This window comes from Metopolophium dirhodum, chromosome 7 (genome assembly GCF_019925205.1).
Source record: "Metopolophium dirhodum isolate CAU chromosome 7, ASM1992520v1, whole genome shotgun sequence".
NCBI classification, from domain to species: Eukaryota; Metazoa; Arthropoda; class Insecta; order Hemiptera; family Aphididae; genus Metopolophium; species Metopolophium dirhodum.
In genome coordinates this window covers 30,186,266-30,210,725 of record NC_083566.1, presented here as the reverse complement: position 1 = coordinate 30,210,725, position 24,460 = coordinate 30,186,266, and the positions used below count along the sequence as shown (strand labels likewise).

At 28.9% G+C, this 24,460-nt stretch overlaps 3 protein-coding genes and 1 long non-coding RNA gene across 12 annotated transcripts; 3 read left to right on the top strand and 1 right to left on the bottom strand.

Moving 5' to 3' along the window:
- Positions 1 to 236: 236 nt before the first annotated feature.
- On the bottom strand, positions 237 to 6,150 carry LOC132949317 (uncharacterized). Of its 5 annotated transcripts, none has more exons than XR_009665084.1 (7): positions 5,843 to 6,150; positions 4,952 to 5,184; positions 4,455 to 4,862; positions 3,636 to 4,389; positions 2,522 to 2,822; positions 949 to 1,338; positions 237 to 862 (listed from the first exon to the last, which is right to left on the bottom strand). It is a non-coding gene; the product is annotated as an uncharacterized LOC132949317 (long non-coding RNA). The 5 variants fall into 5 exon arrangements; XR_009665087.1 differs by lacking the exon at positions 5,843 to 6,150 and having other exon boundaries at positions 949 to 1,167; positions 1,238 to 1,338; positions 4,952 to 5,090; XR_009665086.1 differs by lacking the exon at positions 5,843 to 6,150 and having other exon boundaries at positions 949 to 1,167; positions 1,243 to 1,338; positions 4,952 to 5,090.
- Positions 1,123 to 5,181, top strand: LOC132949316 (uncharacterized). The gene is made up of 12 exons (XM_061020140.1): positions 1,123 to 1,350; positions 1,565 to 1,774; positions 2,382 to 2,462; positions 2,528 to 2,813; positions 2,901 to 2,965; positions 3,674 to 3,836; positions 3,900 to 4,169; positions 4,244 to 4,282; positions 4,357 to 4,407; positions 4,467 to 4,559; positions 4,708 to 4,899; positions 4,964 to 5,181. The coding sequence occupies exons 1-12, from the start codon at positions 1,132 to 1,134 to the stop codon at positions 5,179 to 5,181; spliced, it is 1,887 nt and encodes a 628-aa protein (XP_060876123.1). The 5' UTR covers positions 1,123 to 1,131.
- Positions 6,151 to 7,437: 1,287 nt separating the features above from the next.
- On the top strand, positions 7,438 to 14,538 carry LOC132949088 (serine/threonine-protein kinase polo-like). Of its 2 annotated transcripts, none has more exons than XM_061019864.1 (9): positions 7,438 to 8,102; positions 9,438 to 9,682; positions 11,902 to 12,099; positions 12,161 to 12,256; positions 12,323 to 12,639; positions 12,698 to 12,907; positions 12,975 to 13,128; positions 13,190 to 13,436; positions 13,513 to 14,538. In XM_061019864.1, exons 1-9 carry the CDS (start codon positions 8,004 to 8,006, stop codon positions 13,702 to 13,704), a joined length of 1,758 nt encoding a protein of 585 aa, XP_060875847.1. In that variant the 5' UTR covers positions 7,438 to 8,003; the 3' UTR covers positions 13,705 to 14,538. The 2 variants fall into 2 exon arrangements, with proteins under 2 accessions (XP_060875847.1, XP_060875848.1); XM_061019865.1 differs by having other exon boundaries at positions 7,439 to 8,102; positions 12,323 to 12,624.
- A 4,618-nt stretch (positions 14,539 to 19,156) lies between these two features.
- Positions 19,157 to 23,843, top strand: LOC132948817 (GATOR complex protein WDR59). 4 transcript variants are annotated; one of them, XM_061019468.1, is made up of 4 exons: positions 19,157 to 19,534; positions 19,754 to 20,012; positions 20,643 to 20,762; positions 20,846 to 23,842. In XM_061019468.1, exon 4 carries the CDS (start codon positions 20,864 to 20,866, stop codon positions 23,621 to 23,623), a length of 2,760 nt encoding a protein of 919 aa, XP_060875451.1. In that variant the 5' UTR covers positions 19,157 to 19,534; positions 19,754 to 20,012; positions 20,643 to 20,762; positions 20,846 to 20,863; the 3' UTR covers positions 23,624 to 23,842. The 4 variants fall into 4 exon arrangements, with proteins under 4 accessions (XP_060875451.1, XP_060875450.1, XP_060875449.1 ...); XM_061019467.1 differs by lacking the exon at positions 19,754 to 20,012 and having other exon boundaries at positions 20,643 to 20,785; positions 20,846 to 23,843; XM_061019466.1 differs by lacking the exon at positions 19,754 to 20,012.
- The last annotated feature ends 617 nt before the right edge of the window (positions 23,844 to 24,460 follow it).

The window sequence follows — 24,460 nt, the reverse complement described above, 5'->3', positions numbered from 1 at the left end:
TAAGAAAAACTTCAAAATCCCCCAAAAATACTAAAATTACCTTAAAATTTAAAATAGTCAAAAAACGCAAAATGAAACACTTCTTATTCTATTTGTGTATGTTATAAAATTAGTATCGTGTAGCACAGTAGCTAGATTTGGAAAACAATGCAAAGTGTATTGTGTATACAATGTGCATACAATAGTTTCAACTTTTTAAGTGTTTTTGGAACCAATGACTGAATAAGCTGGAAACATTTGATTTTATAAATTACCTAAAATAACGGTTACATTTTATTTATTAAAAAATACATTAGCTAATTTAAAATTACATAACAATCAATTACAATTATTAAAATACAAAATCAGCCTCCAATATAAAAGGCATTTTAGAATGTTTTTTTATTCATTTAGATGATCATCGTGAACGAAGGTCTCGATCTAGATCTCCATTAGTTGGAAATATTTTAGATGTTGTAGGAGGCAATGAGAACAATCCGTCAAGAAGAGTGCCTGGTATTCGAGGAAATTTAGTATATTTAGCTGCTAACGGTTATACATACGTTCAAAACCATACCTCCACCAATAGAAGGTTAGAAATAGTGTTTTGTAAATGATCTGAATTCTAAGTCATTTTTTTTTTATTCTTAATTAATTAGTGTAATACTAAAATTGTTTAGACAGCTAAGATGCACAAGGTACGAACGGGGTTGCCGTGCAACAGCCTCGATGGATCTGGAGCCAGAAAATGCACCAATTGATATGTATAGTATGCATACCCATAGGCCCGGGCATGATGTTGAGATTGGAAAATTTTTGGCAGCTCTAAGAAGCAGAGTTTCGGCTGAGAGCACATCACCCAGAGTGATATATGAGGAAGAATCTAGAAGGTAAGATAACATACTAAAAGTATTATAAAAATTTCAACATAATTTTACTGCTTATAATGAAATACTTAATACAACTAACCTTTTCAATAATATTGGCAGATACCCAAATGCAGCAATGCTCACTACCGTGGATTCTGCATTAAATATGATGCGGAGTATCCGAAAAAGATACAACCCCCCAGTACCAGCTTCATTAGCAGTAATGGGCGATACGATTGTATCTCAGAGATGGCGGGGTTTAATGTCACTATTTGATGACAACATGACCAGTCCATTCTATCAAGGCCCTCTAGAGTACCTAGTTGGTGAAGAAACTGTGTTTGGTGGATTGGTTTTTGCCAATATTGTATTTTTACAAAATTATTCACCATACATGAGGCGATCATCAGTAATAGCTATTGATGGAACATTTGCTGTGCTTCCAAGAATTCCAGGAGACATGGAACAATTGGTTACCATTCATGTACTTCTAGACAACATAGTAAATATTAATTTAAAACCATAAAATCTGAGTTAAATATTTAAATTATATAATAGTTAAATCAGTATAAAATATTAGCTTTCTCAGTTTTGAAAATCAAACTTAAAACAATTGTTTTATTTTCATCATTAAACATATTAATGAAGTTAAATAATTTCCAAAATATTATGATCAAAATAGAAAATGAAAATAATAATTTATTGTTTTTTGTAAGTCTATTCCAGTAGTATATGCAATACTGAACCAAAGGACTGAACTTGTATATTCAAGATTGTGGCAATTTCTAAGATATGACCTTTCTTTTGATTTATTAAATTGGCATGGGCTACAGGTCATAACAGACTACGAGACTGCTCTTAGAAATGCAACAAGAAGAGTTTTACCCGAAAGTCAGTTGATAGGGTGCTGCTTTCATTTTAATCAGGTCAGCTAACTTACATTCATATTTATGTTGATAACTACTCCTGCAGTGACTGTCTTCCTTACAATAGCTTTTTTTTTTTTTGATTTTACTCAAAATATTAAAATAATACAATATTGTTATACTCAAAGTGAGGTCAGAATGAATTCTGTTATAAATTCCTATAATAAAACTATATAAAATGATGCATACCTACCTAATATAAATATTTAATACAGCGCATTATAATACATTTAATAATATTTTAAATTTTAATTCTGATACTTCTTTGTTAGAACAAAATATAACTGTAATTTATTTTAAATATATCAAGAAGTAAACATTAAAATACCTATGATAGATTCACTGAATATTATGTAATTTATTAATCATTACCGTAAAATGTATTGACATCTTAACCCTAATAATAGCACCAGTTATATTTGAACTGAGTTTAAATTAATTTTTCTTTTACAAGATCATTGCATTTTAATTAAATCACTAAGTTAAACATTTAACATTAGCAGAAATTATTTTTGTTCTAAGCCATGTGTACATTAAAGGTTAAACTAAATATGATGATTGATGACTATTCTAAATTATCATCATTAAATATTATTTTTTATTTTAGTGCATAGTGCGATTTATTCAAACGCACAACTTGATGGTATTAGTGCGCAATAACCCACACATAGCAACTATAGTCAGAATGGTAATGTTAATTGACTAATTTGAAAAATTTATCATTGTGCTAAAAATTAAATTTATTACCAATAGATCATGGCATTGCCACACCTGCCACCAGAGAGAATTGAAGATTACCCCGAAAATTTCCATATTCTTGGTGGGTTCTTGGAAGTACAAAGGTTAGCCAGGGACATGAATGTAGCTGAAAATATCACAGAGCTTTTCCACTACTTCCAGAATTATTGGATGAATACAATTGGACCACATGGTTTCTCTGTATATGGTGTCAATATCAGAACCAATAATTATATTGAAAGCTTCCATAGCACCATTCAGACAACAATTGGCAGACATCCACCGATTTGGACCTTCTATGGTACTCAAACTAGAAATTGCAACATAATTAGTTAATTAATTTATGTATAAAATATTAGGTTAACAATTCTGAATTCATTACTTATAGATCGATTACGATTGGTAGAAAGGAGAGTAAGGAGAGAAACACAGCAGATTATAAATGGCCACCAGGTAAATATAAATATAAACACTAGGTAATAAATATTTAATATACCTACATAAAAGATGCATTTTTTCTGTCAAATTACATAACAGATTTTAATTTACGTCATTAAAAAAATAGGAACTATTTCCATATTTTTTTTCCAAATTATTATATTATAATGAAAATTAAGTATATTTTTTATTATTTAATAAAGTGTATAAAGCAAAATAAAAGAATTTAAAATGATTATTTTACTCAATGGAAAATTTAAAAAAGGAACATCTTTAAGCAAATATTATGTATTTATAATATATATAGTTGTTGTGCTTTATAAATTATATTTGATTATAATATAAAATATAAATTGATGTTTATTTTTTTACTCAATAAAATAACAAAAGTTACATCATAACTAAGTAGATATAAATCTATTTAGTCATAAGATGGATGTTATTTTAATAAATAATTACAATTTGCATTCTTGCTGCTATTTTTAAAGTATAATTGCACACACAATACATACCAAAATTATATTATAATTATTATAGTTTTAAAAATAATAATAATATTGTTTATTTATGATAAAATATCTAATATACTATACGTTAAGTTACTTTTGTTTATATTGAAAAGAATAAAAACAAAACTTAATTCTTAGTTGTTTTAAGCATTATAGTTCTTTAGGATACTACTTACTAAGACTACCAATGTAGTTATTTCCAATGTTATTGTAGGTTCGGAGAGCAATATTAACAAGTAGAGACACCAATAACCAATTACTAACTGCTGCACTTCAAAATGTCAGAAATGGCCGATACGACATTTCAGCATTCCTTCGACGAGTTGCTCACTCTGCAAGTGGTTACTGGGATCAACAAATTGGCCATTTACCAACGGGTAAATTTATCTTGTTTTTATTAATTTAATTTTTACTAAACAATTATAAATAATAAAAAATAGATGAGCAATTAAATGATCAACCACCAAATGCATTGGTACTTAGACCTCTTCAACCACCAAATGCATTGGTACTTAGACCTCTTCAACCACCACAATGCCAGTCAGGACGTATAATGCGTGGTGCTGGAAGGGGCAAACATCAAGCCCGGGTACAATCTGCTGTTCGACCCCCTGTTTTACATGCAGCAAGAGGCCAGAGACGCCGAGGACGTCCCAATACTAGCAGAAGGCTCCCTCCTCATCAGAGATTAAATGAAGAAGCAATGGAAGGTTTGTATGGCTGAAATTTTAAGATAAATTAAACAATTTTATAGATATGTTTAAAATGTTAAATTTGTTTATAGACAACATAATGGAAGTTCTACCGGAACCAGAAATCGAAGGTACAAATTATATTAATGTTTACAAATAATATAAATTATAATGAAGCAGATTTAATATTTATCTTTTTCTGTAGTTGTGCATTTTGAAGTAGTTGAAGCACTTACAGCTGAAAATGAACATTTAGGTAAGACAAAATATTTATTGTTTAAATCAATATTAATATGAAAATACTTGTATTCTAAGAGGATGAAAATTTTGAGATCGTGGTGGTTGGAACAGATGCTGAAGAATTGAACATCATCAATTTGGAGGATCAGACATTACCACAAATACTAGGTTACACGTCTTATGTACATTATATTCCTAATGTAAAAATTGTTATTAGTTTAAACAAAATATTATTAACTATTATTAATACTAATTAAGTAATAATATAAAAAATAAAAATATTACATTAACTATAACTTATTTTATACTTAAGCAGGCGAGGAATATGATCGTTGTTTTGTTTGTTGGCAACGCAGAGCTGTCGTTGTAGGTATAAATATTGTTCTGCCATGTGGACACGGGTGGTGTTGTGATGTGTGTGCTCGGCGATTGTCCAAATGTCCCGTCTGCAGGGCAGAATATCCAAGAACCCTAAATATAAATATTATGTTGACAAGTTTTAATAACGGTATATATTGGTATGTTTTGACTTTTAACGGTTAATATAAAAATATATTTACTTTTTGCAATAGACTCATGGATACGCAACATTAACAGCCTTTTAGACCCGACAGGCAGTAACTGCATTTGTTGTGGGAGGGCTTATAGGGACGCCCAAAATGGCTCAAGGTATGTGTACCTATATTGTGGACATGGATGGAGGTGCATGGATTGTACAATCTCACTTCCATACAATTGTGAAGTATGTGATGATACTGTGGATGGTGTTGCACAAATGTTCATAAGCTGATTGCTGATCAATTTATAATAATATATAAGTTTGTATTTTTTTTCGACTTCATTGAGCCATTTACCTATTAGTAGTTTTTTTTTTTTTTTTATAATAAACATTATTCTCTAACTAAAATCATTACTTTTCGTTTACTATTTTAAAATACCTATATTTATTAGTGTGATGGTAATTTGGTCAACAATATAAAAATAAGTAGGTATAATATAATATTTAGTATTAGTATATATAAGTATTATATAAGTATTCAATATTTAAGTATTATAAAATAAAATAAGTATATGAATAAATATAAAAATGTAGAAAAAATTTACGATCAAATAAAACTGGAATATTACAATTTTAGTTTATTAATTTTAAGACAGATTTCCTGACAAAAACCTATTTATGAATAATTATATTTTTTATAATTTATCATTAACTTTTCTTTAATACAGAAATTTAGCAAATTATACTTATCTTAGTAGGTAGATATTTTATTTATGCTTAGTACATAGATGACTAATAATTTCAACACCATTTTTTAATAGAAAATGGACATAATGATTAATGATTTATCAGTAGTTCTGGTAGTTCATCATCTTAAACATATTAGGCAGTTTTGAACTTACAAAGAAACCTCATACCAGAGGTTCAAAAACATATTAAATATAATACATACCTAAAATACTAATTATTTAGTCGTTAATTTAATAAAATTCTTGTGTCAATGTTTTTGTTTGAGAAAATGTAAAAAAAATTCATTTTTTTTTATTCATTCAAAGGTTTTTGTTTTGTAGGTACTTATGTAAAAACCAACAATTAATTTTAACTCTAAATAAGCATTTACAAAGTAAAATCTCAAAAAAATAAAAATAAATAGACAATCATAAAAATATTGTTACATTATGCAAATCAATGTTTACTAGTTTTAATAAATTAAGATTTATGGTTAGGTAATAGGTATACCGTTTACCTATTACAAAATCGGCTCACCGTGAAATATTCTAGAACTGTGGTTGGTTGAACCACAGAATAGATTAAATTTTATATTAAAATTAAATTTAAATTTATATTAAATTTCATATATTCTGTGGTTGAACCATGTAGTTAACTAATGGTTAACCATTAGTTATTCCTTATTTATACCGCGGATACCACATAGTTGAGTTCAATTGGTTCAATCTCAATCCTAGTTCCTACCATGACTAACTAAATTTATTTAGTCATGGTTCCTACTACCCCCTGGGCCATGAGCGTGTATAGTGTGTACTGTGTTCAGTATGTTCATACTTCATAGTAGCCAGTAGGTTACTGTTAGTGGTTCAAATTGAATTTAGTTCCTACCGAAAAAAAAAGACGAAAAGACAAATTATAAATTATCACGTTTCACGCCTTCACGATGAGGTGTGAATGGTTTATTAATTTGGACATTGGACTCCACAAATTCCTCTTTACATGTTAATAACGTCTAAAAGGAATTATTTTACTGAACTTGTGGATACTTGATTGAGATGTTATAAGCCTACATTATTCATGATCTTGAAGTTGGTAAGTTTAAAATCGTAGCCTCCAAAATAAATTCCAAAATAATGATTTCCGCAAATTTGTTTTTGCACTATCGTTTTTAACTTGTTGAAATACATGTTTTAAATAAAAAATGTAAAAAAAAAAGCTTGGTAGCTAAAGTGAATTTGTTCACGTAGTAAAATGATATAGTGGTATTCACATATCGTGGTAATAGTTCATAAATTTCATTATTTTATAAATTCGATGTAACATTAAATCGTGGAATGTGTTTATTCGTAGCAGCTGATATTCGTAATAATTGTATGATAATAGAAATTCGGTGTAGCAGAAGGTCGTAACTTTTAATGTTCGAAGTAAACACGGCAACCCGATAGATTCTATCACGAACACAGAATTTATAGTAGTATATATCTGTGATCATATAAGTATCTTCCGGAATCCGTCATTTATAATATTAACTATGTTGTATATTATAACATCTAATATTTTGATCAGACCTGAACAGTGAACAGTCGTGGGCTCGTGGCATAGTCCATAGATATTAGATAATAATAATACGTTAGCGTTCTGTGGTAACAACCACTGAACCAATTAGTATTTACTATTTAGTCCGGTGGTAACAATTAAGATTTTTTTCATTTTCTACATCGTAGCCGGGCGATTTATTCTTCCACGGCCAACGGCCGTTCGTCTACACCCCGCTGCCCCGCCACCCGTTGCCATACGGTGATCGCGTATTCGCTCCGCGCTCGCGCAGTGATCGTTGTCGCACAGCGCTTGGTGGTTACTGACGGTGCAGTGGGCGGTGTGCTGCATGTTTGCAAACGTATATTTCAATTTAACGGTTATTTTCATAACGTCTCGTTCCGCGACCGGTGCCCGTTGTCCGTCGTCCGATAAACCCGTCTACACGAGTTACGACCGTTTGCCGCCGCTGACCATCACCAGACAGTTCTGTCCGCCGACTTTTGTCGTTCGACGTGCGCTCCAACACACGCACACAGCCACATAACCTATGCACCTCCACCCCCGGGGACTGCCGTTTTTACTGGTTCCCGCCGCCTAATCAAACAAAAGTCAAAACCGTATTGTTATTATTATTATTATTATCATCGTCAACATCGTCAATTCTCCAATCGTCGCAACGGCTACATAAATCTTATTTTATTTACGTGTTGCGTTTCTGAATCTTCGTGTGTTAACGTCTCCAGCCGCCGCTTACCCAGTAGTCGGTACACTAGTGTTGGCGGTGATCGTAAAGTGCTTGCCAGTCACTTCGGACGAGAAACGGTATTTGATCGACAATAGCCAACATGTCGTCCAGACCAAAAGAAGAAGAGGTGCGAATCCCGGACGTAATTTTCGACAACAAGACCAACAAGAAGTATCAAAAGGGCAGTTTTCTCGGAAAGGTAACGTGGATTTTCAATTGTGTGGTGTTTGGGACAGGACGTGCGCACGATGTTTTTTTTTAAAAGTTTTTTCTTAGGGGGAGTCGAATTGTTGTCCGTTGAGAATATATAGCGGCGTTTACCCGTTTTTATTTACATCTGGTTAGTGGCGAGTAATCTGTAATAACGATAGTCTCATGATACGTTCAGATATGTTTTCGTCATTCGGGAAGAAACCGTTAATTAAATAAATGTTTACCATTAGTTAATACTGTGATTCAAAACCATCGACTTCCAACTTGGGTCGTTGTAACACTTGTCGTTAGTACTCGATTCATTTATCTACTTCGAATTTAATAAAGACCATTTCATTTCCAAATATGTATATACGTGCGCGCGTACCTGTTGATCTTTTTAGATTGTCGTCCTTAGTCCTTTGTTTCAGATTTCGCAATAATTAGTTAGTGACCAAGTCCTTCTGAAAGAAAACAATTTAAAACCTAATATGAATTTTCACATTAACTTTTGTTACTAGCTAAAGACATTGACGCAACTATGAGGAAAATTAGCCCCCCCCCCCCAAATATCCCTTATTGGTTTATATGTAAACCCCCTATGTGTTATTTTAAATAAATAGTTTTGTTAGGTGGGATATAGCCCCCTCCAGAATTTTAACCCTAGTTGCGCCTATAGCTTAAGTATGATCCAAGTTTAATCTGATATTTTTTATATTGACAGAATTTTATTCAAATTATTAATACAAAATTGTCCATCTCTTTATATGTAAAATATTTTTATTTATTACTTAGGTAGGTATCATTAATATTTTTTTACTTATTAACTAAAATCATATGTGTCCACCGTCCACAGAATTTTAAGTTAAGTACAAAAATCATTTTTTCATACAAACAGGATAATTTAGTTATAATTTATAATCTTTATGTATACCTAGATAATAAATATTATATTAATCTTCGGTATATTTAATTGGTTCTATACCATTGGTTCTTGGTTATAGCTATGTGCACCTAGTCCTTGTATAATATATACCATGGCGTTAATTTACTAATTCATCAGTCCAATGTAATTAGAATGATGTGCCTAATAATAGGTAAAAAATGTTACACTTATTTTCTAAATGATGGGTTGTTGAATCATGAAATAAAATTTTGTTCTTTCTTAGTAATTGATTTTTTGAAATGTCATGTGGTTTCACATTTTTTATAATGATTGATAACTTCTAAATCCATAGGGCCTATCTGTCTTGTTTGGCCCTTCCGGCCAGGGGCAATAGTTGCATGCCTTGCATGTGTACACGTTAAATATTATCTTAAAAACTATTTACAAATATTACAGGGAGGTTTTGCAAAATGTTATGAAATTGTTGATATGAAAACCAAAGAAATCTTCGCTGGGAAAATTGTTTCTAAAAAATATCTATTGAAACACAATCAAAAAGATAAAATGACACAAGAAATACATATTCACAAGATGTTAAAACATATAAACATAGTTACTTTTCATAGTTTCTTTGAGGATAATGACTTTGTTTATATAGTTTTGGAACTTTGCCGTAAAAGGTCCATGATGGAACTGCATAAGTAAGTATTTTTTAATAATAAGCTGGGTTCTTAATAAGTAAATACCTTAACCTAGGTACATATTTTAATTTTAAATGAAAAAAATGTCAATAGAAATTTATGTTTTTTCACATAACTAAATTAAAATTACACTAATAATATTCAAATAATAATTTATTAGGTTTGATTACCCATATACTGCCTTGTATTTATTAATTATAATTGAATTCCAGATTCATTGAATGCACTAAAAAATACTTTTATCATAATATGCTCATACTATAATCCATTTATGCATTAAAAAAAACATTGAAATTATATCTAATGTTCTTAACTTTTAATTTTTTTATGAAATATGCAATAATATGATTTTCGACCAAAAATAAGCTTGTATTTAAAATATAAGTTTTTATTCTAAATACGTATATAAAAAAAACAAGGCATAATATGCTTTAATACCTATACAAATTTCTTCAAATGTGCAGTTATTCCCAAAATTAAAATTGTAGGCACTATTACACTCTTCTATGGATTCTCTGCTTAACAAATTATTAAAATTTCTTACTTCCATAAGTACACTAAAAAAAAAAATATCAAAATACATGCTAATCTGGATTTTATTTATAATACATTAATTATTTGAACTTAAAATAATAAAATAATGAATAACATATAAATATGTATTTAAAATTATTCTTGTTGTATTGAAATTTATTAATAAGTAATGCAATATATTTCCAGGGATAATTTTATATTAAAAAGCTAGTGTTGTTTCACTTATTATTTGCATTCAGTAGTTCTAATTTTCTGTTGTTAATTTTAGTATTAGGGTGAATTGACCTATTAAACTTAAACATAAAAACATTATCTAGTTTTTTTTTTTTTATTAATATTTTTATTTTAAAGCAAGATGAGCATTTTTAAATAGCGATATTCCCTATACCCATAATTTGCTTTAAAATAAAATATTGAAGAAAATTTACTTCAAAAACCGATAATAATTTTATCTCTAAGTTTGTTTAATATTAAAATTAGATGACACAAAATTGGAACTTCTATGTACTAATTTGCAATGAAGTACGATTGTGAAACAGAGACTACAAACATGGTGTCCTTATAAATTGTTGCCAATAAAATACAATTTAAATGACCATTTGAATTATGATAGACATTTTGATCTAAAAAAATATTTCTCTTAAAACCAAGCAATTAGTTATAGAAAAAAATGTTCAATTCTAGATACATTTAGTACTAATAATAATTAATATAAATATAGTTGATTTATTTTGTAGTAATGAGGCATTTATTTATATAACAATATAATATTATAGTTTTAATTATTATATCCTTATTATAAAGTTAAAAAAAAAAAACGATTCAATTTTGTTTCAACATCTATTAAAATATTTCATGATGATTATTAAGTAAAGTAATTTATCTATGTAATTTTCTGATTTAGGTCAAATATGCTAAGGAGTTATTGTCATGCAATCTGTAAAGCCTAGTGTGTCATTCAGTACCTATCAGGTTTCTGAGTTTAACACAATATTGATTTTTCCTAGAATTTTGTTGACAAAGTTGTTTTGAATTGGAACTTTATAAATAATTATATTACAATATAGAACCATATAGTATATATTTTACCTCTAATAATAATTTATTATTACAGCACCATCTAATATCTATAATGTAACATTGTAATTTGAATACTTTTTTTTCTATAATTTTTATTGACATTTATACTACATATTTTTTTTAAATTCTAAACTAAAATATTAATTTGATCAAGTTTACTTTATCCCTAGCATATTTGATTTATAACATTTAACTTAGTAGAAAGCTATGATATGCATTTTGTCATTAGAAAATAATACTAAATTGATGTATTTCTGATAATTCACATTTTAATATTAGTAGGCAAATAAACAAAACAATAATTGTGGAAATATTATGACTAATAATTGTCACTGTTGCTGAAGTTCAATAAAAACTACATTATATTATTTACAAATATTTTGGATAGTTATAAATTGATAATTCGCCCCTACCTAATTACCTAAACCAACTAAAGCTATCATATTTGATAGGTTATTAACATAAATAGAGTATAGGTACTTGACAAATAATTGTCATTTTAATTAGTAAAATGTCTGAATTATGTAGACAGTGTTAGGTAGATTATTATTAAATTTATTAGTAGACTATTAATTAATTATGCTATTAATTTTTTTTCGCTTTAGGAGAAGAAAAACTCTTACAGAACCTGAAACACGATACTATGTATTTCAAATTCTTGAAGGCACATTATATTTACATAACCAGGGCATTATTCACCGTGATCTGAAGTTAGGAAATCTATTTTTAAATGATGAAATGGAAGTGAAAATAGGAGATTTGGGCTTAGCTGCTAGAATTGAATACGATGGACAGCGTAAAAAGTAATTTTTTTTATATTTTGTTAAGTTAATTAAATTAAATACAACTTTTAACCATGTGTAGAACATTATGTGGCACTCCAAACTATATCGCTCCAGAAATTCTTAGCAAGACTGGTCATAGTTTTGAAGTTGATGTTTGGTCCATAGGTTGTATAATGTAAGTATTCTAAAAAAAAAAATGATTTAAAAATGTTTAATTTGTTAATATTGTATTATATTCAAGGTATACACTGTTGGTTGGCAAACCACCATTTGAGACAAACTCTCTAAAAGAAACATATGCTAGAATTGCACGATGTGATTACAGTTTACCTCCCCATTTAAATAAAAATGCCAGTTCATTAATTAATAAAATGCTTCAATATGATCCTAAAAAACGTCCGTGTGTTAATGATATAATGAAAGCTGATTTCTTTACTACTGGTTATATGCCTAAAAAATTGCCTGCGTCATGTCTTACAATGGCTCCTCGTTTTGATTCAATCAATTACAGAGAATCAATTTCTAATCGCAGACCACTCAATGGTAATTATTTAATCGGTAAAGCTAATTGTTATAAAGTTTTATGTCATCATTTTATGTAAACAATTAATTTTAGAACTCAATAGCCCGAAAGCCGCTATCATCAAAGTTGCTACAAAACCTCAAGATCCGGTTAATAAATTACCAATGTTTAATATTCCAAACAAACCTACTACTGGAAATGGAGTATCATCTAATGACTGCAAAGAATATATGATGTCCCTTGAAAAAGAATTGGGAAATTTATTAAAATCTAAACCATCCATGAAAGGAATGAAAAATATGGGTATGAATTTGGCAAAATTGTATACTGTATTATTAGCAGTTTACTTAATATACTTTTTAAATTTTAGAGGAAAACACTGATCCTGCTGCGCAGCCTCTTATTTGGGTTAGTAAATGGGTCGACTATTCCGATAAATATGGATTTGGATATGAGTTGTCTGATGATTGTGTTGGTGTTATGTTCAATGATTTTACCAGAATAGTACTTTTAGCCAATCTAAAGTAAGGTTTAATAATAATATTTAAATTTATCATTGAAATAATTTCTGACAAATTTTTTTAGAGATGTTCATTACATAGAAAGAAGTGGTTCTGAACAATACCATACAACTGATCATACCCCACCTGCATTGGAAAAAAAAATGAAGTTATTAATGTACTTCAGACGGTATATGAATGATCATCTCATTAAAGCTGGTGCTGATATATTAGCTAAAGACGCAGACCAATTGAGTCGTACACCATATATGTACCAGTGGTATAGATCTACTTCATCAGTTATTATGCAACTTACTAATGGCACTTTACAAGTATGTAACATATTTAACATTTTGTACATACATATTATATAAATCTATACATTTTGTTCTTTTTATGTTTCTTTAGATCAATTTCACAGATCATACTAAAGTAATATTGTGTCCATTAATGAATGCTGTAACCTTCATTGAAAATAATGTATTCCGTACATACCGTTTTAATACAATTGCTGAACATGGCTGTAGCCCTGAATTAGGGAAATGCTTGGAATATGCTCATAAGAAAATTGGTTCAATATTAAAAGATAGCCCAGTTTAATTTACTTGAAAATGACGAGTATATTTGATTTATAGTTATGATAATTAATGAAAAACCAGTATGTTAAAAGAGCTATATTTAAGATTGTAAATAGTTACTATTATTTTTTTTATTTCTCAATATTAATATTAAATCATAAATTCAAATAGTTTCATTTATAATTATTTTTATTATTTCTATTTTGTGATTTTTGTTATTTAGAAAACTATTATTTCATCAAAATATAAGTACTTAAGATCAATACAATTAGTTAAATTTCACGCACATCCAATGTTGTTTTTCATTGGTTGCATTAAAAAAGACAATATTAAGGAAGATCTTAGTATAACTTTTTCATTTTAACTTATTTTATATTTGAAATAAGCTATGCTTTTAAGCATATTATATTAAGATTTATTTTAAATTTTGTGGTTATTTTCCAATAAAAACTGTGTTCAAGAGTAACTCAATTATTTTTGATAACTAATTGAACAATTTATACTTAATCATTTTCTGTTTTACTTACATAAATAAGTATTATTATTAGTTTTGATTTTGTTTCATGATGATATATTATGTTTTTTCAACCATATATTTTAGTTCTGTAACTTATAATTATATTTTTTTCAATCTTAATTTGTATTGAAAATTGTGTTACAAGTTTATATAACACCTGACAACAGTTAACTTAATTCCATAAATAGACAAATTTTATCATGAGGCCAGGTCAAGCCAATTAATATTAAATGACATATTTGTAAATAATTTTTTCTATAGTATAATAGTTATAAGATTTTAAAATTTAAAACCTTTATCTTAATGAAATTATAAAACAATAAATATTCTACATTATCATTAGTCTATTTTCTATTTGTACTTAAAAAACTAGAATATTTAAATATCCACTTATTTTATATTTAATAAGATAAATAATAAAATATATGCATTCAATATTTTACTAAAACAACATGGTTTTGACCATTATTAGAGCGATAATAACTAATATTTGATGTTTTATTTCAAATTTTAGAAATGTGGCAAAGGGGCTCAAACAATTTTCTTTAAAAACTATGTTTTTAAGACTTCCCTAAATTTTTTTTTTAATTTTGTTGAGTGGAGTAGCGGTGAATATAACAAAGTGGGAAGGTACTCAGTAGTACCACCCGAAAACTTCCCTACATTAAAATACAATTTTACAACTCACTACTATAATAGTACTAATAATTAGTTATAGCTATCCATCTCAATCTACGTATTTCAAATGTTCCATTTTGACTTAAATTTTAATAATAAATAAGGATTATAATTATCATAGTCCTTATTTATTATAATCAGGGCTCGTAAGTTCATGCATCAGCATGTTTTTTTTGCTACACAGGAAAACATGCTAACCGAGATACAAATCCGTTTCATAACAATAGTAATAACAATATGAAGTTTGATAGTGAATGTTTTGGGTGTTAAGGCATATTTAGCATATAGTTGAGTTTTTACAATCGTTCGTGCATATTATTTCATATAAATATTTTTTAGACAAATATTTGAAAAATGTCTTGTTTTTATTTACTTTCCCGTTAACAAAATTATAGTGTTTTGATTTATTTTTATTCAGTGTGTGTTTCACTCTACCTAGTGTCCTAGTACATACCTATTTAGATTTTATGCGTTTTACGTAGTACCGCGGAAACAATGTAATCGCTACCACTGTCATCCTACAGTCTACACCGTACAAAGTTCGTCGTCAAAACGAACTTGTACACGCGTGCAGCTTCTCACCAACCCGCATTTATAATTTTGTACATTGGTACAGTAATAACAGTATAGTTTTCTTGCACTCTCCGATGAGTTTAATCACATCAGTCGTATAACTCGTATGAGTTCGTCCGTTCAATTACATGTTTTAGTGTTTTCGTGTGAGGCATAGGTACCGTACACAGTATTATTCTTTTTTTTATTAATTTAAACAATGCCGAAAGAAAAACAAACAGTTGCGGGCCGTCTGCAAAATGTTGTGGCGGAATTAGTAATATAATAAATTCATGGATTTATTCTTATTATTTTAAATTTTGCTCATGATTTTTTTACACTGCATATTTTGAGTGCATAATTTAAAAATGTTAGGGCATATAAATGCATATTTTTGAACTTTTTAGTGCATGTTTTAATGCATATTTTGATAATTTTTAGTGCATGAAGTTACGAGCCCTGGTTATAATATAGTAAATTAATATATTTTTATAATCATTTAGGGCCAAACATGTTTTGCCTTACAATCTTAATACTTAATCACGCAATATGTACCACCAATCAATTATATCCTAAATCATTGCGGGGGACAAATGTTATGTGTAACCCACCAATTTAGAATTACATAGTACTTTAATTTATGATTTCATTAAATAAATGATTTGGCTAAATAATATTGTGTATTTAGCTATGATTTCGTATTTCTGGGTACATCGGTTAACGTAGGTTGTAAAAACAGAGAAATACGATTGAGAATGGCATTTTTGGTAACACGATTGAGAACGGTTGATATTTTATTTTTTTCCCGCATTGCCAAATTTATTCGAATGATAGTTTGTTGATATTGAAACAATCCAGCTACAAATTATGTTAATTGTTATTAAAATTCTAATTGAATTTCAAGCAAAACCAGTAACGAAAATTAGCAAATTATTTTGATTTGAGAATTCATAAAAATTTTAGATTCTGAGCGAAGCGATGAATGTATTGATTTTACAATGTGTGTTTTTTAAAATTTTTTTTTGTGTCTTTCATCACCTTTTAGGATAGTAAAAGTGCTTGGATTTTCTTCAACTGTAACTTTTTAATAGGAAAGTGATTCTATTTGGTACTTTTGGGGGGTCAAAAGTAAACATTTCCCAGTAGTTTTCAAAAGCGACGTGATAAACAAAAGAAAACTTAAGGAAAAACCGGAATTTTTACGAAAAATCTGTTTTTGAGAAAATCTTGGTTTTTGGTGCAACTTTAAAACAAATGATCGCAGGTACATGAAATTTACTGGAATGTTTATATAACCATTTTCTATACACCATAACATTTTCCAAATATTTTTAACTGTTTACGGACATTTATAGTTTCCATTTTTAAAAATTTTTTTTTATAAATATCAATAAAATTTTATTTGTTGGTTAAAGAAGCTTGAAAATTGAATAGAAGGTTACTAGGTTATTGTTTCAAAGGCAGATGAAAAAAATTAAAAACCCTTAGTCACAGTTTTTATTTATAAGCATTTAAAGTTCAAATATTGACAAAATACGGAAAAATCATGAAAATTAACAAATTATTTTGAGTTGAGCATTCATAAAAATTTTTCTTTTTAAATCTAAGATTTGAAAATGTAGTACAAGATTATCCATAAGATTGTTTACCTTAATCAAAAAAAATGTCTACAAGAAAGTCAAATTAAATTTTTATGAGCATTTGAAATTCATATTTTTACAACATTTGATATTCACTCGATTTCTCATGTAACGATTTTCTTATTTTGCTGTAATTAAAAAACGTATAACTGTAGATACTTTAAAATTTCACTGAATGGTTATATTAGCATTTTCTATACACGATAAAATTTTGAAAATAATTTGACTCTTTTTGAGCTGTTTACGGACATTGTTAGTTTTCAATTTTTTTAGTTTTTTTTTCTATAAATATCATTTAAATTTTATTTGTTGAGTAAAAAAGCGTGAAAATTTAATATAAGGCTCTTGATATATTATTGTTCTAATAGCACTTAAAAAATATTAAAAATACATAGGCACAATTTTTTTTTTTAAGCATTTAAAGTTCAAATTTAAAATTTAATAATTATTTTGTAGTTAACAATTTATAAAATATTCAACTTTATAGATAAGGATTGAAAATTTAAAAAAATTAACTTCCCGTTCGGCCGTTCCTATATTCATAATCGCAATTTCAAGATAATAACGTGTTCACGAATAACGGATAATAATAGTCACGAATAATGCGATTATTGCGATAACAATAGCACTGACAATACGTCAACATAATATCATTCAACAAGAGAAACCTAAAAACAATATAAACTTTTATAAATTAATTTGAGGAAAAAAATATTTTAATATTATTTTAAAAGTCTTGTTAAGAATACTTTTTAAATGTGGATTATTTGGAGGGGCAAAATGATGCTTTTGCCTCCACAAACATTTCTGGGGGGGCAGGTGCCCCCCGAAATTACGCCACTGGCGACATCCACTTACCCACCTTTTTTTATTTTGGTTTTTTTCCAGGATTCTACCTAGGTGGCTTACTTGAAAGCTCAAAGCACGGACTATGATTAACAGGACAGTGACTAAATTTTAATTACTCAATTTTATCGCCACGATCGCTCGTTAACTTTCTGTAACAGATCTTGATCAAATTATAAAGGTTTGTTTTCAGTTCTGTATATCTTAATCCGTGCTTGAAAGTTAATTGATTTTGACTTGAGATGACTGCCTTGCTAGACACTCCAGCACGGTTTTCAAGTTTACACTTTTTACATAAGAAAAAGCACTAGACGAGCGACGGTGCAAAGCACTTTATCCACCGCAGACGGATTAACCAAATTGGTTTTGTCAATCGTCTTCGACGGGTGATGATTGACTTGCTAGACACTCTAACATGGTATTCGAATTTACACTTTTTTACACATACGAAAAAGCACCGTACATACGCAGGGGGATCGTATCATTAAATTTCCGATTTTCATGGGCCATGGGAGATTTCTAGACACTACGATTAAAGATACTATCGTGCTAGACACTGAAACTCGACTTTTAAACATTCCCGCCTTCGAAACGAGACCGCCAAAAAGCCAGGCCTTATCATAAATTGTTATCACCAAATAACATCCGACGGAAGCACGTCAAAAAGCCACCCGACATAAGGCCAACGACAAAAAACCATTCGACAAAACACCATAGATAATATAAGATAATATATTCTTATATTATCTATGCAAAAGACCCATCCAACCACCGAAATCATATTCACAGAACAATAAAGAAGTTATAAGTGTGACTTTTATAATGTTTCCAAAATTGATATCCACATTTAGTTAATATCATTGGGGGGGGAGGGGGGGGGTCGGGGGTCTCCCCCTGTTAGACCATAATATGGCAGAGGGCTAGTACTTATATCACAGAATAGATGAAATGCTTATATATTTTAAGTAATTTGTATATATGTGATGAAAATATAGTCTGTGATAAGAACGTTTGGGGCCGTATTATTATTATTTATTGCTCAATATAGATTCTGTATACGTGATTTTAACTAGTAAATAAATATCTATGGTTTTCTTTTTACATATGATTAAATATATTGTAATTTGTAATTGTATAATAATTGGGCTTTTAACGTAATAAACAAAATAAATAAATTATTATCAATATCTAACATTATCACGTATATATTATTGAGTACCATGGTTTAAGATAGTACTATCTATTAACCGTGAAGTACGTTCACCACCACTATTATATTTAATTATTTATAATCGTGATGACCACGACCACGAATTAAGATATATCTTAATTCGTGACCACGACTGAATACTGATGAGTCGATGAGATAAGCCAGCCACCTGTGATAACAATTTACAGGTTGTATACTTGTATTTCCATTTTATTCTGTGATATTTTATACGTGAACTGTGAAGTAATAGAGTTCATTTCATATTTTCATACATTCTGTGGTAGCATTATATTATTAAGATAAATACTTAGGTACATGCTACACATGATATAACAATTGTTAATCATGATGACATGATACTACATAAGTACTAACTGGTACTACTATGACGTAGAGACAGCACTAAATAGTGAGTACAGAAAGCATATTTAAAATTATTCTTATCCTTATGTACATACCTATTAATAATTATCTCTGGATGTAAAGGTAAAAAAAAATGTTGTTTATCTTATAGGCATCTATATTTTTACAACTTGCAAATTGAAAGTTTCCTACTTACACTAATTAAAATATCGTTGTTAGTTAGTAGTTAATTGCTAAGAAATAATTTGATTTTATTTGTTTATAGTCGTACTTTTATGGCTTCATGATTGGTTAATGGTTATATTCAGATAAATCCATGATTCAAATGTATAACAACATACAAATACAATAATCATTATCATATTTTATATATTCTTTGTTTTTATAATTTACTAACCTCTAACCTATCTTTCTCTGTGACCAAATTTTACTTATAAGTACTTGGTTCTTTATAAAAAAGGTTTGAGTATTTTAAATTTTACAAACACATATCAGTGTTATATCTTAAATATTAATGAATTTAGGTAAATGCATTAATATGTAAGCTAACAAGTAACAACACAAAATGTAAACTGCTGGACATACATTTTGATATATTATGCGTTAATAAGACAGAGACAACACATGCGGTTACAACATACTTTTAATTTTCAAAATATTTACTGTATTTTTATATTGATTTTAGATGAGTAAATGTGTTACTATTAAATATTATTTTTTGTTGTTATGTAGATATTTTAAATGACATTTTTACAAATAAATAAATTACTTTTAAATTTTATTATTTACATTATATATGCTAGAAGTAGTAACAAAAATGATTAACCTTAAGTTTACAATTACATTTATATAAGTAAAAAGAGTCTTAGGATAAGGGATTTAACCTACAAAGTTATTTTAATATTAATTTTTGTGATCCATAGAATAAATTGTTTAAAATATAGGCATTGTTATTTACCATTAGTTTTATAACATTTAAATGTATAATTTTCCACTGTAAATCAAAAGTACTATTTATTAGATATTAAATATTTTTATTTGGAAAATATGACAATTTTTGTAGGTGTTATTGTCTTTTCCAATAAATAAAAATATTCATTGAAATTTTTTTACTCATGTTGAATAAAATTATATCTTTTAAAATATGTTTTCAGATAATACCAATTTGAAAAAAAGAGAATGTTTTCGTAAAGTGAAAATGCAAATTATTTAGCAAAGGTGGTTAGCATTGATTATGTGTTGGTGATTTTGAAATCACAATATTTGAATTTATAGTAAGAAAAATAAAACAAATTAAGTAATTTAAGAAAATAACATGTCTAAACATGTGCGCATTTTTAATTTTATTTATTTCTAGATTATATCAAAGTCCAAAATGGCTACAAGGTGGAGTAGTGACTATAATGCTATTGAAATTAGAGATTTTGATGCTCATAGAATGGCTATAGACTATACTGGTTCTATAGTATTGTTAGCTGGCCGTAAAAAATATGGTATTGTTGAAATTTATAAATCATCAAATATTCTATTTCCTAGAACTTGTAAATATGAAATTAAAGCTCTTGAGTGGAATCCGACATATCACAACCAACATATTTGTGCATTGGCACAGAGCACTCAATTGCAATTACTTAGTTTGAGAAACAATGTTAATCTAGCTTCTTCGACAAGATTAAATAGCCACACACGAGCTATATTAGACATAAATTGGCATGCCTCTGATCCAAATATTCTGGCTTCGTCATCTATGGATTCATTTGTAAATATTTGGGACATTAGAGACAACACTAGACCAGCTTTATCTCTTTCAGCTATTATTCCTGCCTTACGAGTGCGGTGGAATCATTTAACTAAACACTTGATAGCTACTGCTCATGGTGGGGAAGTCAAAATATGGGATCAGAGAAAAGCTGCAAATCCAATTCATTATATTACAGCCCATCTCAGTAATATACATTGTTTGGATTGGAGTTATACAAATGAAAATCAATTAGTCACTTGTAGTCAAGATTGTACTGTTAAGTTTTTCGAAATAAATAATCTTAAAAAGACAGAAAATGTTTTGAATACTGTCACGCCCGTTTGGAGTGCTAAATATACACCTTTTGGCGATGGTATATTAATTGTTTTGGTTCCTCCAGAGAAAAGAGTGGACAATAATCTAATATTGTGGAATTTGAGTTCTATTAATTCACCTGTTCATACATTTGTTGGTCATTCAGATACAATATTAGAGTTTCAATGGATGAAAAATAATGAAGATAAAACATCTGAATATGAATTTATAACATGGTCAAAAGATCAGACCATGAGATTATGGCACGTTGTGTCATTTCTTCAGGAAATGCCTATGGATTATATCGAAAAATCGTGTGACGATAATTTGGATATTGATCAAAATGCACCAACTTCCGACACAAGTAATGTGTCCAATGATGCACTTAATGACATTGATAATGTAAACTTTGAAAGTGAAGGTCGAGATGGAAGTTTTTCTATGTCTGCTAGTGATGATTCTTATAATACTGAAGTTGGTGAGGAACCTATTGTAAATTTACACAAAGAGTTTCTTTCTTTGAATGTTGGTTCAGAAATCTTCATTGAACAAAAAGATCCAGATCGACGTATATTAATAGCTTTGGTAAAAGTCAATAATAATTCAATAACTATACATATGACATTTCCATTAGATTACCCTGTAAACGTCGAACCTCAGTTTCAAATTACCAAAAGTACTTATGATGCAAGCATGAAAAATAAAATTCATAAAGTACTATATGATTCAGCTATAAAACAAGTGTCTAAAAACTTGACTTGTGTGCAGTTTTGTCTTCGTGAACTTGTTGTGTCTCTAAGAAAGTCCCGGATATCATTTTCGGAATCTCAATTTTCTGAAGACGATAAGAAAACATACTCAATGTATTCACAATCGCCATCACATTATGAACGTACAAGTACTTACATATCTAACCAAGACACTTGTAATATTCTACAGCATAAAACAATGGGTTTAAAATTTTGTAACAATGGCGCATTACTGTGGTTTAATAGTCCGCTAAAAAGGAAATCTGATATTTTCCCGTCTATTTCTCTACAAAAAATTGACAGTGCAAATCACACTCCACTACAAAAGCTTCAACCTTACTGGTTTAGTAATAAAAATTCTCCCACTGATGGAAGTAGTCGAAGCTCAAGAAGTTATAGAAAAGACAAGCTAGATAAACCAATAGTTTCAATTTATGATGTGTCGAGTTTATTTTCAATAAATAAGGATTTAGCATCAAAATATGAACTAGATGTATCTAATGTTTTCAGTACTTGTTTGAAAAATGCTTGGATTACAAATGGCTTTAAAAGAAAAGATTTAGTTCAAACTTGGACACTGGCTGCATATGCCTGCAATACAAAATGTAATGTAAAAAAAAAAGTTACATCGTCCATTGATCAAATTAATAATTGGAGAAATCATCCATTCACCATTGATATGATTGATTCATTAATCTCACATTATGCCGGCCATTCTGATTATCAAACCGCTGCTTTATTATGTTGTGTGTTTAATCCAAATCCGGCTTTGAAAAATATTGAACAGGATAGAACACCTACACCCGTGTATACGCGCTCAAATAGTCTGTCAGAAGGTTTCACATTTTCTAGGGGACTAGAAGAATCAACCGAATGTTATGAAATTTCTGATCAAGGATTACTGTTAGAGGATTCTGATGCCCAGAAAAATGTGCATTATGATGTATACAAAAAAATATATATGGACGTATTAGATAATTTAGGTTTACTAGATCAGCAAACCAGTGTTAAAAAATTTTTGAAACAACAAACTCAAAAGAGTAGTGCGTTTTTTTTCAAATTCATTGTTGAATGTTTAAAATGTAATGACTCAGTTAAAGATGGATACTGTCTTCAGTGTCAACAGTTTAGTCTGAAGTGTACATTATGTAATTCTACTGTAAGAGGTGCAGCTCATGTTTGTCTAAAATGTGGACATGGTGGTCATGCTAATCATTTGATTCAATGGTTTAGTAAAGAATCTTTATGCGCTGTAAATTGTGGATGTTATTGTTTATTTGAAACAATGTCTATACTTCATATTAAAAAATATGACTCTAAAGAAGATTGAAGATATTTTCCAATTTTCAAAGTTTTCATTAAACTGATGTTTTTATAGTTCCTCTTTGTTCTGTTTCAGAACCAAAGATATATATCGCATTTCAATTTATTATGATATTTTAAATATATTAGGCTTATAATGGGTATCTCTGTATTTAAAATATAAGAAAAAGTCTGTTAACTAATTTAATTGTTGAAATCAAATATACCTATGTTTATTTTTTGTAAATGAGTGATTAAGACTATATTTATTGAATATTAATCTAATTCTAAACTATTATATTATATTGTGTGGTAAGGGCAGGAAGTGAGCTGTTTCAGTCGCGGGCCAAGACTGAAATTACCTTCCCGCACGAGCCACACATACTATTTTTTGTCACGCCTCTGCCTTCATCGATCACGGCAAAGGTAATGCAGGGATCTATGCAACAACTAGACTATAATTATACGACAACGATATCTCATGAAATATAATATGATTATAAGATGTAACCAGTGGCGTCATTTGGGGGGGGGGCAAGGTGGGCATTTGCCCCTGTCTGATTTTAAAAGCAGCCCTATGGGCCGGTGTCCAGTTGTTGCCGTTTTACCATTATTATATTTTATTAGCGTAAAAACGTGCCTATAATAATGTTATAATAATATTTTTAGTCAAACATTTGATGTATGGGTATTTTATAATATTTTCAGAAAATATTATAGTATGTACTAAGAAATTATTGTCACAATGATACATTTTTACTAATTGATAGTTGGAATATATTTAGACGTATGCGGGGACGTACACATTGTATGTATGGGTATGTATTTATGTATGTTTGTTTGTGTGAGTGTGTTTTGTGAAGGA

Excerpts from the sequence above, each read along its gene's own strand:
- LOC132949316 (XM_061020140.1), top strand. The coding sequence starts at position 1,132 with ATGACCAGTCCATTCTATCAAGGCCCTCTAGAGTACCTAGTTGGTGAA. Across the intron at positions 1,775-2,381 it reads GCTGCTTTCATTTTAATCAG|TGCATAGTGCGATTTATTCA; the intron begins GTCAGCTAACTT and ends TTTTTATTTTAG. Across the intron at positions 2,814-2,900 it reads ACCGATTTGGACCTTCTATG|ATCGATTACGATTGGTAGAA; the intron begins GTACTCAAACTA and ends CATTACTTATAG.
- LOC132948817 (XM_061019467.1), top strand. The coding sequence starts at position 20,864 with ATGGCTACAAGGTGGAGTAGTGACTATAATGCTATTGAAATTAGAGAT.
- LOC132949088 (XM_061019864.1), top strand. The coding sequence starts at position 8,004 with ATGTCGTCCAGACCAAAAGAAGAAGAGGTGCGAATCCCGGACGTAATT. Across the intron at positions 12,640-12,697 it reads CAATGGTAATTATTTAATCG|AACTCAATAGCCCGAAAGCC; the intron begins GTAAAGCTAATT and ends AATTAATTTTAG. Across the intron at positions 13,129-13,189 it reads GTACTTTTAGCCAATCTAAA|AGATGTTCATTACATAGAAA; the intron begins GTAAGGTTTAAT and ends AAATTTTTTTAG.